At 46.8% G+C, this 14,534-nt stretch overlaps 1 protein-coding gene across 1 annotated transcript in view; it reads right to left on the bottom strand.

The window, feature by feature from the left end:
• The window catches only part of ZC3H3 (zinc finger CCCH-type containing 3), a 103,097-nt gene that overhangs the window by 29,077 nt on the left and 59,486 nt on the right, over positions 1-14,534 (bottom strand). The window contains exons 8-9 of the mRNA XM_077166606.1: positions 14,464-14,533; positions 12,197-12,328 (exon numbers count right to left, since the gene is read on the bottom strand). Of these exons, the coding sequence (XP_077022721.1) occupies positions 12,197-12,328; positions 14,464-14,533 (202 nt within the window). The remainder of the gene's footprint in view (positions 1-12,196; positions 12,329-14,463; position 14,534) is intronic.

Below are 14,534 nucleotides of genomic sequence, written 5' to 3'. Positions count from 1 at the left end.
GGAATTCAGGCCCCAGGGGCAGAAAAAGAGAAGCAATTAAAGCCATCCTACAGCCTTATCTCTGTCTCAACCATGCCCAACAGGAAGAGTCTGCTGAAATTAAAGGCACCACACCACCTCACACTGGTGGGAAGCCTCAGGCAGACAAGCACCACAAAAGGGCAGGACAGGAAAAGCAGAGTCGAGAGGATTCATAGGAAAGTCGGTCAATCTGCTGGGTCTCACCCTCAGGGAAAACTGATGCTGGCTTACTCTTTCCTCCTGAGATATGGGCCTGTTTGCTCTGGGAAAATCTGAGTGGGAACTATAATATCTGAGGAAACCCTCCTCAAAAAAATTAAAAAAAAAGTCTTCATATAGGCAGGGCAAGAAACAGAAAAACAAGACCTGAAAAATTTTGATCAGTTAAACGGAACCTAAGCTACAGGTCTAGAATAAGTTGAACTGAATGTCAAAAGACAGACAGGGAACAAAGCCGTCCAGCAAGAAAATTCTACGTAAAGGAGTGAAAACCTCCAGAATAAATGAATTAAGGAAAGCAAATGCCTAGACACCATCAAAAATAATGAACCATACTAGGAAAATCAAAGATACGTCCCAGTCAAGGGAACAAACCAACACTTCAATTGAGATACAGGAGGTGAAACAACTATTTCAGGATGCTTGAGCAGATATGGAAAATCTGATAAATAATCAAACTTATGGAATGAAAGGCATAATAGAAGAGATGGAAAAAAACAATGGAAACTGACAATAGATAAAGAGAAAGAAGAAAGGATTAGTGAACTAGAGGATTGGAGATTTGAAATCTGGCACACAAAAGAAAATATCAGAAAAAGAATGGAAAAATATGAGCAGGGAATTGAATGACAACATGAAGCTTACAAATACACATGTTGTAGGTGTCCCAGAAGGGAAAAGGAGGAGAAAGACTAATGGAGGGAAAAAAATCACTGAAAATTTCCCATCTCTTATGAAAGACATAAACAGATCCAAGAAGTGCAGCATACCCTAAACAGAACAGATCCAAACAGACATACTCCAAGACATTTACAAATCAGATTGTCAAATGTCAAAGAGAAAGAGAGAATTTTGAAAGCAGCAAGAGAAAAGCAATCCATTACATACAAGGGAAGAATTCTATATCCAGCAAAATTGTTCTTCAAAAATAAGGGGCAGAGCGCGGCGCCCACGCCCCGCAGCAGCCGACCCGCCCGCCCTCCTTCTCCCCTCTCTTTCTCCGCCGGCCCGCCGCTCGGCGCCCACGCCCCGCAGCAGCCGACCCGCCCGCCCTCCTTCTCCCCTCTCTTTCTCCGCCGGCCCGCCGCGCGGCGCCCACGCCCCGCAGCAGCCGACCCGCCCGCCCTCCTTCTCCCCCCTCTTCCCCCTCCTGCTCCAGCCGCTCTCCAACCACCACGGTGCCCTCTTCCCCCGCCTTCACCGGCTCCTCCACCACCAGCCTCTACAGCCTTGCCGCCCTCACCTTTCCTCCTCCAGAACAGCTACTGGGGGAGTGGAGATAATACAGAGCAGCTCCCGGAGCCACGAGGGAGAGCAAAGGGACGGCGTACCCCATCCTGGAACGGCTGACTATCTGGGAGAACCAGCTCCGGTGAGATCACCAAGGGGCACGGGCTTTCCTGGGTGGGACGGCAAGCGACCGGAGTCCCTCCCTTCCACCTTCCCAGGCCAGCTGGTAGAATTGGACAGGCGGGCCCCTTAGGCGGCGGCGGCTGGTGCCCCCACCACACGAGGCCCCCCGGAACAACTGAGATAGTTGGGTCGGAAATCCCCAGACTGCGGAGAACAGTGACCGGGGGATCCCTTCCAAACACGTGACTCCCCCGTCAGCTGGGAATAGTGCACTCTCCCGGGCTGCGACAGCTGGCGCCCTCCCGCCACACTTGGTGCCCCGGGCCGACTAGCTAATTCAGCCGGACGCTCTCCCGTGCTGCGGCGGCCGGCGACCCTCCCCGCATTCGGAACCCCAGGCCGGCTGGCATTCTTCCAAGACGCTTCGGCTGCCGAACCTCCCCTACGGCGAGAATTTTCCAGAGTTAAAGGACCCACAGCAACTTTCACTTGTGGAACCCGTAGACAAACGTGTGCCACAAGCGCCACCTACTGGGCAGGATAAGAAAAACAGAACCCAGAGATTGCACAGAAAAATCTTTCAACCTGTGGGGTCAAACACCCAGGGAAATCTGACTAAATGCCCAGACGCCAGCAGAAGATAACGAATCACGCTCAGAAAATTGAACATATGGCCCAGTCAAACGAAGAAACCAATAGTTCAAATGAGATACAGGAGCTGAAACAACTAATGCTGAATATACGAACAGAAATGGAAAACCTCTTCAAAAACGAAATCGATAAATTGAGGGAGGACATGAAGAAGACATGGGCTGAACATAAAGAAGAAATAGAACATCTGAAAAAACAAATCACAGAACTTATGGAAGTGAAAGATAAAGTAGAAAAGATGGAAAAAACAATGGATACCTACAACGACAGATTTAAAGAAACAGAAGATAGAATTAGTGATTTGGAGGATGAAACATCTGAATTCCAAAAAGAAACAGAAACTATCCGGAAAAGAATGGAAAAATTTGAACAAGGTATCAGGGAACTCAAGGACAATGTGAACCGTACAAATATACGTGTAGTGGGTATCCCAGAAGGAGAAGAGAAGGGAAAAGGAGGAGAAAAACTAATGGAAGAAATTATCACTGAAAATTTCCCAACTCTTATGAAAGACCTAAAATTACAGATCCAAGAAGTGCAGCGCACCCCAAAGAGATTAGACACAAATAGGCGTTCCCCAAGACACTTACTAGTTAGAATGTCAGAGGTCAAAGAGAAAGAGAGGATCTTGAAAGCAGCGAGAGAAAAACAATCCGTCACATACAAGGGAAACCCAATAAGACTATGTGTGGATTTCTCAGCAGAAACCATGGAAGCTAGAAGACAGTGGGATGATATATTTAAGTTACTAAAAGAGAAAAACTGCCAGCCAAGACTCCTATATCCAGCAAAATTGTCCTTCAAAAATGAGAGAGAAATTAAAACATTCTCAGACAAAAAGTCACTAAGAGAATTTGTGACCAAGAGACCAGCTCTGCAAGAAATACTAAAGGAAGCACTAGAGTCAGAACCGAAAAGACAGAAGAGAGAGACATGGAGAAAAGTGTAGAAAGAAGGAAAGTCAGATATGATATATATAATACAAAAGGCAAAATGGTAGAGGAAAATATTATCCAAACAGTAATAACTCTAAATGTCAATGGACTGAATTCCCCAATTAAAAGACATAGACTGGCAGAATGGATTAAAAAACAGGATCCTTCTATATGCTGTCTACAGGAAACACATCTTAGACCCAAAGATAAATATAGGTTGAAAGTGAAAGGTTGGGAAAAGATATTTCATGCAAATAACAACCAGAAAAGAGCAAGAGTGGCTATACTAATATCCAACAAGTTAGACTTCAAATGTAAAACAGTTAAAAGAGACAAAGAAGGACACTATATACTATTAAAAGGAACAATTAAGCAAGAAGACATAACAATCATAAATATTTACGCACCGAACCAGAATGCCCCAAAATACGTGAGGAATACACTGCAAACACTGAAAAGGGAAATAGACACATATACCATAATAGTTGGAGACTTCAATTCACCACTCTCATCAATGGACAGAACATCTACACAGAGGATCAATAAAGAACTAGAGAACCTGAATATTACTATAAATGAGCTTGACTTAACAGACATTTATAGGACATTACATCCCACAACAGCAGGATACACCTTTTTTTCAAGTGCTCATGGATCATTCTCAAAGATAGACCATATGCTGGGTCACAAAGCAAGTCTTAACAAATTTAAAAATATTGAAATCATACACAACACTTTCTCGGATCATAAAGGAATGAAGTTGGAAATCAATAATAGGCAGAGTACCAGAAAATTCATAAATACATGGAGGCTCAACAACACACTCTTAAACAACAAGTGGGTCAAAGAAGAAATTGCAAGAGAAATTAGTAAATACCTAGAGGCAAATGAAAATGAAGACACAACATATCAAAACTTATGGGACGCAGCAAAGGCAGTGCTAAGAGGGAAATTTATTGCCCTAAATGCCTTTATCAGAAAAGAAGAAAAGGCAAAAATGCAGGAATTAACTGTCCACTTGGAAGAACTGGAGAAAGAACAGCAAACTAATCCCAAAGCAAGCAAAAGGAAAGAAATAACAAAGATTAGAGCAGAAATAAATGAAATTGAAAACATGAAAACAATAGAGAAAATCAATAAGACCAGAAGTTGGTTCTATGAGAAAATCAACAAGATTGATGGGCCCTTAGCAAGATTGACAAAAAGAAGAAGAGAGAGGATGCAAATAAATAAGATCAGAAACGGAAGAGGAGACATAACTACTGACCTCACAGAAATAAAGGAGGTAATAACAGGATACTATGAACAACTTTACGCTAATAAATACAACAATTTAGAAGAAATGGACAGGTTCCTGGAAAGACATGAACAACCAACTTTGACTCAAGAAGAAACAGACGACCTCAACAAACCAATCACAAGTAAAGAGATTGAATTAGTTATTCAAAAGCTCCCTAAAAAGAAAAGTCCAGGACCAGACGGCTTCACATGTGAATTCTATCAAACATTCCAGAAAGAATTAGTACCTACTCTCCTCAAACTGTTCAACATAATCGAAGTGGAGGGAAAACTACCTAATTCATTCTATGAAGCCAACATCACCCTCATACCAAAACCAGGCAAAGATATTACAAAAAAAGAAAACTACAGACCAATCTCTCTAATGAATACAGATGCAAAAATTCTCAATAAAATTCTAGCAAATCGTATCCAACAACACATTAAAAGAATTATACATCATGACCAAGTAGGATTCATCCCAGGTATGCAAGGATGGTTCAACATAAGAAAATCAATTAATGTAATATACCATATCAACAAATCAAAGCAGAAAAATCACATGATCATCTCAATTGATGCAGAGAAGGCATTTGACAAGATTCAACATCCTTTCCTGTTGAAAACACTTCAAAAGATAGGAATACAAGGGAACTTCCTTAAAATGATAGCGGGAATATATGAAAAACCCACAGCTAATATCATCCTCAATGGGGAAAAATTGAAAACTTTCCCCCTAAGATCAGGAACAAGACAAGGATGTCCACTATCACCAACATTGTGTTGGAAGTTCTAGCCAGAGCAATTAGGCAAGAAAAAGAAATACAAGGCATCAAAATTGGAAAGGAAGAAGTAAAACTATCACTGTTTGCAGACGATATGATACTATATGTAGAAAACCCAGAAAAATCCACAACAAAATTACTAGAGTTAATAAATGAGTACAGCAAAGTAGCAGGCTACAAGATCAACATTCAAAAATCTGTAGCTTTTCTATACACTAGTAATGAACAAGCTGAGGTGGAAATCAAGAAACGAATCCCATTTACAATCGCAACTAAAAGAATAAAATACCTAGGAATAAATTTAACCAAAGAGACAAAAAACCTATATAAAGAAAACTACAAAAAACTGTTAAAAGAAATCACAGAAGACCTAAATAGATGGAAGGGCATACCGTGTTCATGGATTGGAAGACTAAATATAGTCAAGATGTCAATCCTACCTAAATTGATTTACAGATTCAATGCAATACCAATCAAAATCCCAACAACTTATTTTTCAGAAATAGAAAAACCAATAAGCAAATTTATCTGGAAGGGCAGGGTGCCCCGAATTGCTAAAAACATCTTGAGGAAAAAAAACGAAGCTGGAGGTCTCGCGCTGCCTGACTTTAAGGCATATTATGAAGCCACGGTGGTCAAAACAGCATGGTATTGGCATAAAGATAGATATATCGACCAATGGAATCGAATAGAGTGCTCAGATATAGACCCTCTCATCTATGGACATTTGATCTTTGATAAGGCAGTCAAGCCAACTCACCTGGGACAGAACAGTCTCTTCAATAAATGGTGCCTAGAGAACTGGATATCCATATGCAAAACAATGAAAGAAGACCCATCTCTCACACCCTATACAAAAGTTAACTCAAAATGGATCAAAGATCTAAACATTAGGTCTAAGACCATAAAACAGTTAGAGGAAAATGTTGGGAGATATCTTATGGATCTTACAACTGGAGGTGGTTTTATGGACCTTAAACCTAAAGCAAGAACACTGAAGAAGGAAAGAAATAAATGGGAACTCCTCAAAATTAAACACTTTTGTGCATCAAAGAACTTCATCAAGAAAGTAGAAAGACAGCCTACACAATGGGAGACAATATTTGGAAACGACATATCAGATAAAGGTCTAGTATTCAGAATTTATAAAGAGATTGTTCAACTCATCAACAAAAAGACAGCCAACCCAATTACAAAATGGGAAAAAGACTTAAACAGACACCTACCAGAAGAAGAAATACGGATGGCCAAGAGGCACATGAAGAGATGCTCAATGTCCCTGGCCATTAGAGAAATGCAAATCAAAACCACAATGAGATATCATCTCACACCCACCAGAATGGCCATTATCAACAAAACAGAAAATGACAAGTGCTGGAGAGGATGCGGAGAAAGAGGCACACTTATCCACTGTTGGTGGGAATGTCAAATGGTGCAACCACTGTGGAAGGCAGTTTGGCGGTTCCTCAAAAAGCTGAATATAGAATTGCCATACGACCCAGCAATACCATTGCTGGGTATCTACTCAAAGGACTTAAGGGCAAAGACACAAACGGACATTTGCACACCAATGTTTATAGCAGCGTTATTTACAATTGCAAAGAGATGGAAACAGCCAAAATCTCCATCAACAGAAGAGTGGCTAAACAAACTGTGGTATATACATACGATGGAATATTATGCAGCTTTAAGACAAGATAAACTTATGAACCATGTAATAACATGGATGGACCTAGAGAATATTATGCTGAGTGAATCCAGCCAAAAACTAAAGGACAAATACTGTATGGTCCCACTGATGTGAACGGACATTCGAGAATAAACTTGAAATATGTCATTGGTAACAGAGTTCAGCAGGAGTTAGAAACAGGGTAAGACAATGGGTAATTGAAGCTGAAGGGATACAGACTGTGCAACAGGACTAGATACAAAAACTCAAAAATGGACAGCACAATAATACCTAATTGTAAAGTAATCATGTTAAAATACTGAATGAAGCTGCATCTGAGCTATAGGGTTTTTTTTGTTTTTGTTTGCTTGTTGGTTTGATTGTTGTTGTTGTTTTTTACTATTATTACTACTTTTATTTCTTTTCTTTATATTAACATTTTATATCTTTTTCTGTTGTGTTGCTAGTTCCTCTAAACCGATGCAAATGTACTAAGAAACAATGATCATGCATCTATGTGATGATGTTAAGAATTACTGAGTGCATATGTAGAATGGTATGATTTCTAAATGTTGTGTTAATTTCTTCTTCTTTTTTTCTTTCCGTTAATAAAAAAATAAAAAATAAAAAAAAATAAGGGGCAGATAAAAATATTTTCAGAGAAACAATCACTGAGAGAATTTGTGATTAAGAGACCAGCTCTGCAAGAAATACTAAAGGGACCACTATATAGGCAGATAGGAAAAGAGAGAGGTCTGGAGAACAGTGTAGAAATGAAGACTATCAATAAAGGTAAAAAAAAAAAAAATTAGATATGACATATAAAATCCAAAAGACAAAATGGTAGAATACTGGCTTTACAGTAATAAATGAATGGAAGGACATTCCATGTTTCTTCATCAGACGATTCTAATATTGTGACGACGTCAGTTCTAAGTTGACCTAGTGATTCAACACAATTCCAATTAAAATCCTAGAGGGTTTCTTTGATCCTTTCTATTAGGATCAAATTGACAAGTTGATCCTAATACTTATATGGAAGTACATAGGATCTAAAAGAGATGAAAGACATTCAGAAAGAAGAAAGCTAGAGAACTTGCACTAGCTAATGATGTAAGCAACAGTTAACAAGGCTGTGTGGTCTTCATGTAGGCAGCAGCCAGTGCTTGGTGTAAGAAGCCAATCTGCCTCTGAGACCAGTGGGGCAGAGGCAGAGACCACAAAATAGCCACACATCAGTGGTCAATTGATTCTGACAAAGGTGCCAAGACAACTTAATGGCTTTTTTCTCTCTCTCTTTTTTTTTTTTTACATGGGAGGGCATCGGGAATTGAACCCGGGTCTCCAGGCATGGCAGGTAAGAACTCTGCCACTGAGCCACCGTTGCCTGCCCTTAATGCTTTTTTTTAATAAAGGATGTTGCAACAAGTTGATATCCACATGCAAGAAAGAAAAAAAGAACCATAAACCCTTACCTCATGCCATATACAAAAATTAACTCAAAACGGAGCAACTGCTTAAATGTAATAGTTAAAACTAGAACACATCTAGGAGAAAAGCTTCATGACCTTGGGTCAAGCAAAGAGTTTTTAGACACAATACAAAAAATAGAAGCCATAAAAACAAATAAAACAATACATTGGACTTCATTAGATTAAAAAACACCATTAAGATGACGAAGACAGTATTTGCAAATCATATATCTGATAAAAGGCTTGGATTTCGACTATATAAAGAACTTGTGCAACTTATTAATCAGACAAATATTCCAACTAAAAACTAGGCACAAGATCTGAATAGCCATCGCACCACAGAATATACACAAATGGCCGGTGAGCACAAGGTCCTGCGATTCATCAGCCACCAGGGAAATGCAAATCAAAACCACAGCGAGACACTACCTTCCACCCAGCAGGACAGCTAGGATCTAACTCAGATCATTAGAAGTGCTGCGAGGATGCGCAGGCCGGGATGGACAAGAGTGCAGCCACTTTAGAAAACAGCTAGGCAACTTCTTAAATAGTTAACCTCAGAATTACCATCTATCTCAGCAATTCCACTCCTAGGTATATACCAAAAAGAAAGAAGACAGGGACTGGGACAGACACTTGCACACCACTGTTTATAGCAGCATTGTTCATAACAGCCAAAAGGTGGAAGCAACAATTGAAACATGGTTTGTCTTTGCAATGGAATATTATTCAGCTGTAAAAAGGAATGAAGCTCAGGACAACGTGACACCATAGATGAACCCTGGAGACCTCAGGTTGAGGGAAAGCAGCCAGACATAGGAGGAAAATATTGTATGATCCCACTTATACGGAATATTTAGCATTCTCACAGAGCTAGAAGTGGATTGAAGCCTCCAGGGAATGGGGAATGAGCAGTTACTGTTTATGGGAATGGAGGGTCTGTATCAGTAATGACAAAGTTTTGGTAACAGGTGGTGGTGATGGCAGCACCACACTATAAAGGTAATTAACACCAATAAACTGTACACTTAAAAATGACCAAGATGGCAAATTTTATGAAATGTACACGTTACCACAAGAATTAGATTTTTAAAAGATGATAGTAATGGATTATAACCCATTGCCAAAATAGGAATTCATGGACACACACGGACAGAAACGCGTGAATGAGCAGTAAGTGGGGGAAGGAGAAAACTCTTCCTTACAGAAGGGCACCTACTAATAAGCGTAGGGGTGAAGGAGTTAACCGGTGGCCTCCGTGCAGCAGCCATGCAGATGGGAGAGCAGCAGGGACGCTGACCTGCATGGAAGGCTTGGTCTCATGACAGCACTGGCTGGAGCCATGCAGAGCTGGGGGAGTTGTGGGGAAAACACAGCAGCACCCACGGATGCCCTGGCCCAGCCACATGAGGCCGCCTCAGACCTCCAAGCGAGGCTGTTCCCCTAAATGCCCAGGCGGACACGTGCAGACTGTCAGTGCCTGACAGCATAGGTGGTAGGTTGGGTGGGGTGAGGGTAGGGGGGGCCAGCTGAAGGAGAGAGGGCGGTGTGATTGTCATGGGCTCAGAGACGTGGTGGGACAAGTGGCAACAACAAACGGGACGTCTGGGAACAGCATGTGGTGGTGCCTACTCTTCATGCAGTTTTTTTCAAGTTTGAAACTGTTTCGAAATTAAAAACAACACACCATGTATGTACAAGAATACAGAGTCTCTAGAGCACAGCGGACCCAGAGAAGTGGGGTCCCAGTCCTGCCTGGCCCAGGGTCTGGATGGGCTCCATCCTCCCCAAGAACAAAGGGCAGGTGCCAAAGCAGATGCCAGACCAAAGAAACAGGGACAAAGTGGTAGGAAGGCAAGTGGCAAAGACCTGATGTCCTCTTCCTCTGGCTGCATGCGTTGGGGAGCAGAAGGCCCCCCAGTCAAGTCCTTTGGTGACCACATTCCCAGCCTATGAGGCCCTGAGCGAGGACAGAGCCTGCTGCCATAGGACAGGAGGTTGGGAGGCTCGCTGTGCAGCAGTGACCACCCAGGGCTGACCACTGGGGCTCGGCTGTGCTCGGGTGTCTGAGGCTCTAACAGCTCTGCCTCCTACAGCTGTTGGCCACTCTACCTCAGCAACAGCCACCACGCGTCCTTTCTCTAGAGGGAGTGGAAAGGAGCAGAGCCAGGGCCTTGCCCAGCGCAGCGTGGGATTCTGTCAGCACCGCCACCTCTGCCCTCTGCTCTGCTCCCATCACTTTTCCTTTTAGTTACCACTCAAGGTGACCAGAGCACTTTTATTAAGGACCCTGACCAGTCAGCTGCCTGCTGCCAGCAGCTGGGCTGCCTGTCTCCAGAGCCACAGGAGGGCAGGATTCTACAAACACCCACAAGGGCCTTGGGCAGGAGAGCCAATTCTGTACAACACGGTCAGCATGGCAGGTGGCCTGAGCGGGGGCCTGGGGTGGGGGTCTGGGGCGTGTCTGGGGTGTAGAGTGGGGCCTGGAGGTCCACCTGGTGGAGGCTGTGGGCCCTGCGTCCTCAGCCGAAGCAGTCTCATGGCCACCCAAAAGAAGGGCAGAGATTAGAGATTTACTCGCAGCCTAAATTATTCACAAGAAGAGGGAAGGCGCCTCTTTAACAAGCCACCGCTTTATGAAGCAAGGTTAACAATTTCACTTGATTCAGTGGAATATTATAAACTCTCTGGGGCCTGTTTGAGGGTTTCTACTTCAGGCACAAGGTGACAACTCAGCACTTTTTATATTATTTAGAGAATAAAATTAACCCTCCAAGGCCCAGGCTGCTGCTTCTCCCCCCAGTTAAATCTGGGCTGCTCAGCGCTTTCCCGTCTATAATTACAAGCTGCTATCCATCACGTGGAGGAGGGCACGGTGTTGACATGCCAAGGGGACGGGGTAAGCACTTCCGCTAACAGAATCAGGACTCTGAAAATGGCTCTGATATCTTCATTGAAGTGGGAATATCAACCAGTAATTGCCGGGGGCCTCCGAAGGAGCTCTGCTCCCCCAGTGCTGGGGACCAGAGGTCTGGAGCCTGCCTACCCACCTCCGCCTGGAAGGCCTGTGGGGTCTGGTGCTCCCTCTGCCAGGGTGACCACCAGCTCCCATCTGGCCCCAGGCCAGCCGAGGGAAGAACCACTACTCCAGGGGGGAGGCAAAGGGCTCCGTGGTGGGGGACTGGGTGCCCAGGACTGGAAGGACCTCTCAGGGTCAGGTTACCCTAGCCTCAGGCCACAGCCCCCCATGCAGCCTCTTACTGGCCCCTCCCTAGGTCCTCACCAGGTCAGCAGTGGAGCAAGCCAGGTCTGGCTGTGTTTCTGTGCAGAAACACGAAGCCCAGAGTCTGCCCTGCCAGGGCCCTGGACTCTGTGGCTACCGCCTGCCCCAGCTGTAGGGAGTACGGCCTACAGCCCAACCGGAGCCTCACACCCCTGGCAGGAGGCAGCAGGAATGTGGGGTGCCACCCCTGCCCCAGTGCAGGGGTCCTAGCAATTGCCCTTTACTTCCCTGGCCAAAGGCCCCAGGCACCAAGAGAGATCAGGCACGTCCCCACCTTGCCAACCCACCCCCTACCCAGTGCATCTATAAGATCGGTCTCCCCTGTCAGATGGGAGGTACCTGACAACCTCAGCAGCCCCCCCAAGGCCCCCACACTGCATAACACAGCCGAGTCCCAGGTCTTTTGAGTCAAGCCAGGGATGGACGTGAGAAGAGGGACCCCGGGGGGCTCCCGGACAGAGTGCTGAAGGGGTGGAAATCATAGTCAGGCCTGAGCTGCCCCCCTGCAGGGGCTGGGCGCAGACTCTCACCTTGGCACCCAGGGGGCAGTAGCCCTTGAGGAAGTCGCTGCAGACCTCGGCCTTGCGGGACACATAGACGTGGCTGTAGGGGCACTCGCTGTTGCTGCAGATCCCCTTCAGGAAGTAGGAGCACACAGGCATCTGCGGAAACACGGGCGGAGAGGCTGCAGACCCCCTTGCCCTGCGCTGGCAGCACCCCCACTCAACGTGTCCCCAACTCTGTGGGCAAGAATCCAGGTCCCAGGAACAGGAGGGAGCCTGGGTGGAGACCCCCTATGGTCCTGGCCCCCAAGACACATGGACACCAGATGCCTGCTGACCCGGAGAGGGCATACACAGGAGCCAGAAGCATGGGGACTGCAGTTGGGATAGGTGGGGTGGGGGGTTGGGCCCCTCCGATACCTGCCCTGCTCAGGAGGGAGCCAAGGCGGATCTAGGAGCTGCTGGGGGTGCAATGGGGTGGGGCCAGGACCCTAGCTGCCTCACCGGGTGCCCACCTGTTGAGCCTACCCCATAAGCAGGGCTGCGAGGGTAGGCCAGATGCTCCAGCCCCAAAGCCCTGGCTGGTGGCGGAAGCTACCTGTAAGGGGCCACCTTGGAGTCCCAAGGGGCCCTGGGGCCACAGCAGTCCTGAGGGTCCCAAGAAGGATGGGCCTGAGGGTACTGGGGGACTGGCCACTGCAGGTGCGCCAAGACTGGGGTCCAGCAGAGGATGGGGGCCCCCTGGTGGGCTGGCTGGGCAGGAGAGGCCTTGGAACAGCCAAGGATGAGGGCAAGTGGCTCCAGGCAGGCTTACCTCCCTCCCCACTCAGGGTCTTCCTACTTGCCCTCTTCTGTGTCCTCGGGGTACCCTTCCAGTACTACTGCCTGCAGCAGATCTCTCCTGTCGCTGCCCCCCCCAACCCTAATGGGACCCCCTGGCCTTGCCCCCCACAGACTGCTGAAAGCAGCTTGGCACCAGCCCACCTGAGGAGTGCCCCTCACCACCCCTCTCCCAGTCAGAGGTTTAGAAGTCACCTTCTGGGGTGAAGTGTGGGTAGGGAGAGAAGCCAAGGACAGAGTGGAGAAGAGGGCGCCAAGACGGAGACCCAGAGACCCCGGCAGTGGTCAGGGTGGGGCACAGGGAGAGAGCTGAGAAACAAAGGGTGATTTCATGGGGAAGAGTTTATTTTTAATTGGCTTTTAACTGCAGTCGCAGAGGGGAAGAGGGGGCTGGGGGCTCTCGTTTGGGGCTGGTGGTGGAGCCGCTGCAGACGATTCCCTTAATGTGCTTTTTGATATAGAGCCCAAATTAGTCTAATAAAAAGGGATAATAAAGGCAACTCTCGCACCAAACGAAACTCCTCCTGGCTGTCAGATTGGGGCCATTATCGAGAGGAAACTGCATTCTCATTTCAATTAACCTTGTTTGCACCCCACCACGTCCACACAAATAACAACAGCATTAATTCAGGGGCTGGTCGGGCCCCCACATCAGAGGAGCCGGAGCTAATGAACCCGAAACTCGACGTGCATTTCCAAATTGCTCACAACAGAGTTGCGAGGAGGCTCGATTAGGGAGAAAAATGCTGATTCTGCCCAAGTCCCTCAGGAGGAAAAGCTGTGGGAGCTGCGCACTCCTTCCGCCCATTCCGCTGTAACCTCCACAGCCCTGCAGCCCCCACTCCTGGCCAGGCACCCCTCCAGGGACAGCTGGTCTCCCCTGACCCTGGCTCCTGGGTACCCCCACCAGCAATGACCCCTGACCCCAAGGTCCCTCAGCCCACCCCAGCAGGGAGATGGTCCCCAACTCAAAGCCACTTAAGGAATTGCTCAGCCAGGGGCATCTGAGCTGCACTGCCCCAGCGCTGCCCCCACAGGCCAGCCCTCACCCTCATTCTGGGGGCACCTGGAGCAGAAGGGCCCAGACATGCCCCTGGGGGCCCCCAGCTTGCCAGTGCAGCTCCCACATCACCCCCACTCAGCATCAGACAGCCGGGCAGACCTAGGTCCCTTCCTAGGCCCATGATAGGGTCTGAGGGGTCCTAGGGACCTGGCATGGCCGGGTAGCTGCTGGGGGTGAAGAAGGGAAGGACACCTGGAGCCTGGGAACTGGGGAGCACCCAGGGTGGTGGGAGCAGAGCGGAGGGAACGGGAAGGGAGGGGAGGTGGCTCTTACTGACACTGCCAGAAGGCAGCAGTCTGTGCATCCGAGCCCAGCGGCGGCCTGAGTGATGGGTGCCTGGCCCTTAGCCCTACTCAGGAGAGCGGTGCCCACCTGGCCGGGCTACACTGACCTTGTCCTTGGAGACGTGATGGGAGAAGGGGCAGGTCCCGTCTGTCTTCTTACACGTGCCCCGAAGAAACC

Source organism: Tamandua tetradactyla, chromosome 6 (assembly GCF_023851605.1).
Source record: "Tamandua tetradactyla isolate mTamTet1 chromosome 6, mTamTet1.pri, whole genome shotgun sequence".
Lineage (NCBI taxonomy): Eukaryota > Metazoa > Chordata > Mammalia > Pilosa > Myrmecophagidae > Tamandua > Tamandua tetradactyla.
Note: the sequence above shows the minus strand (reverse complement) of the source record. Positions and strands in the feature narration are given on the sequence as shown.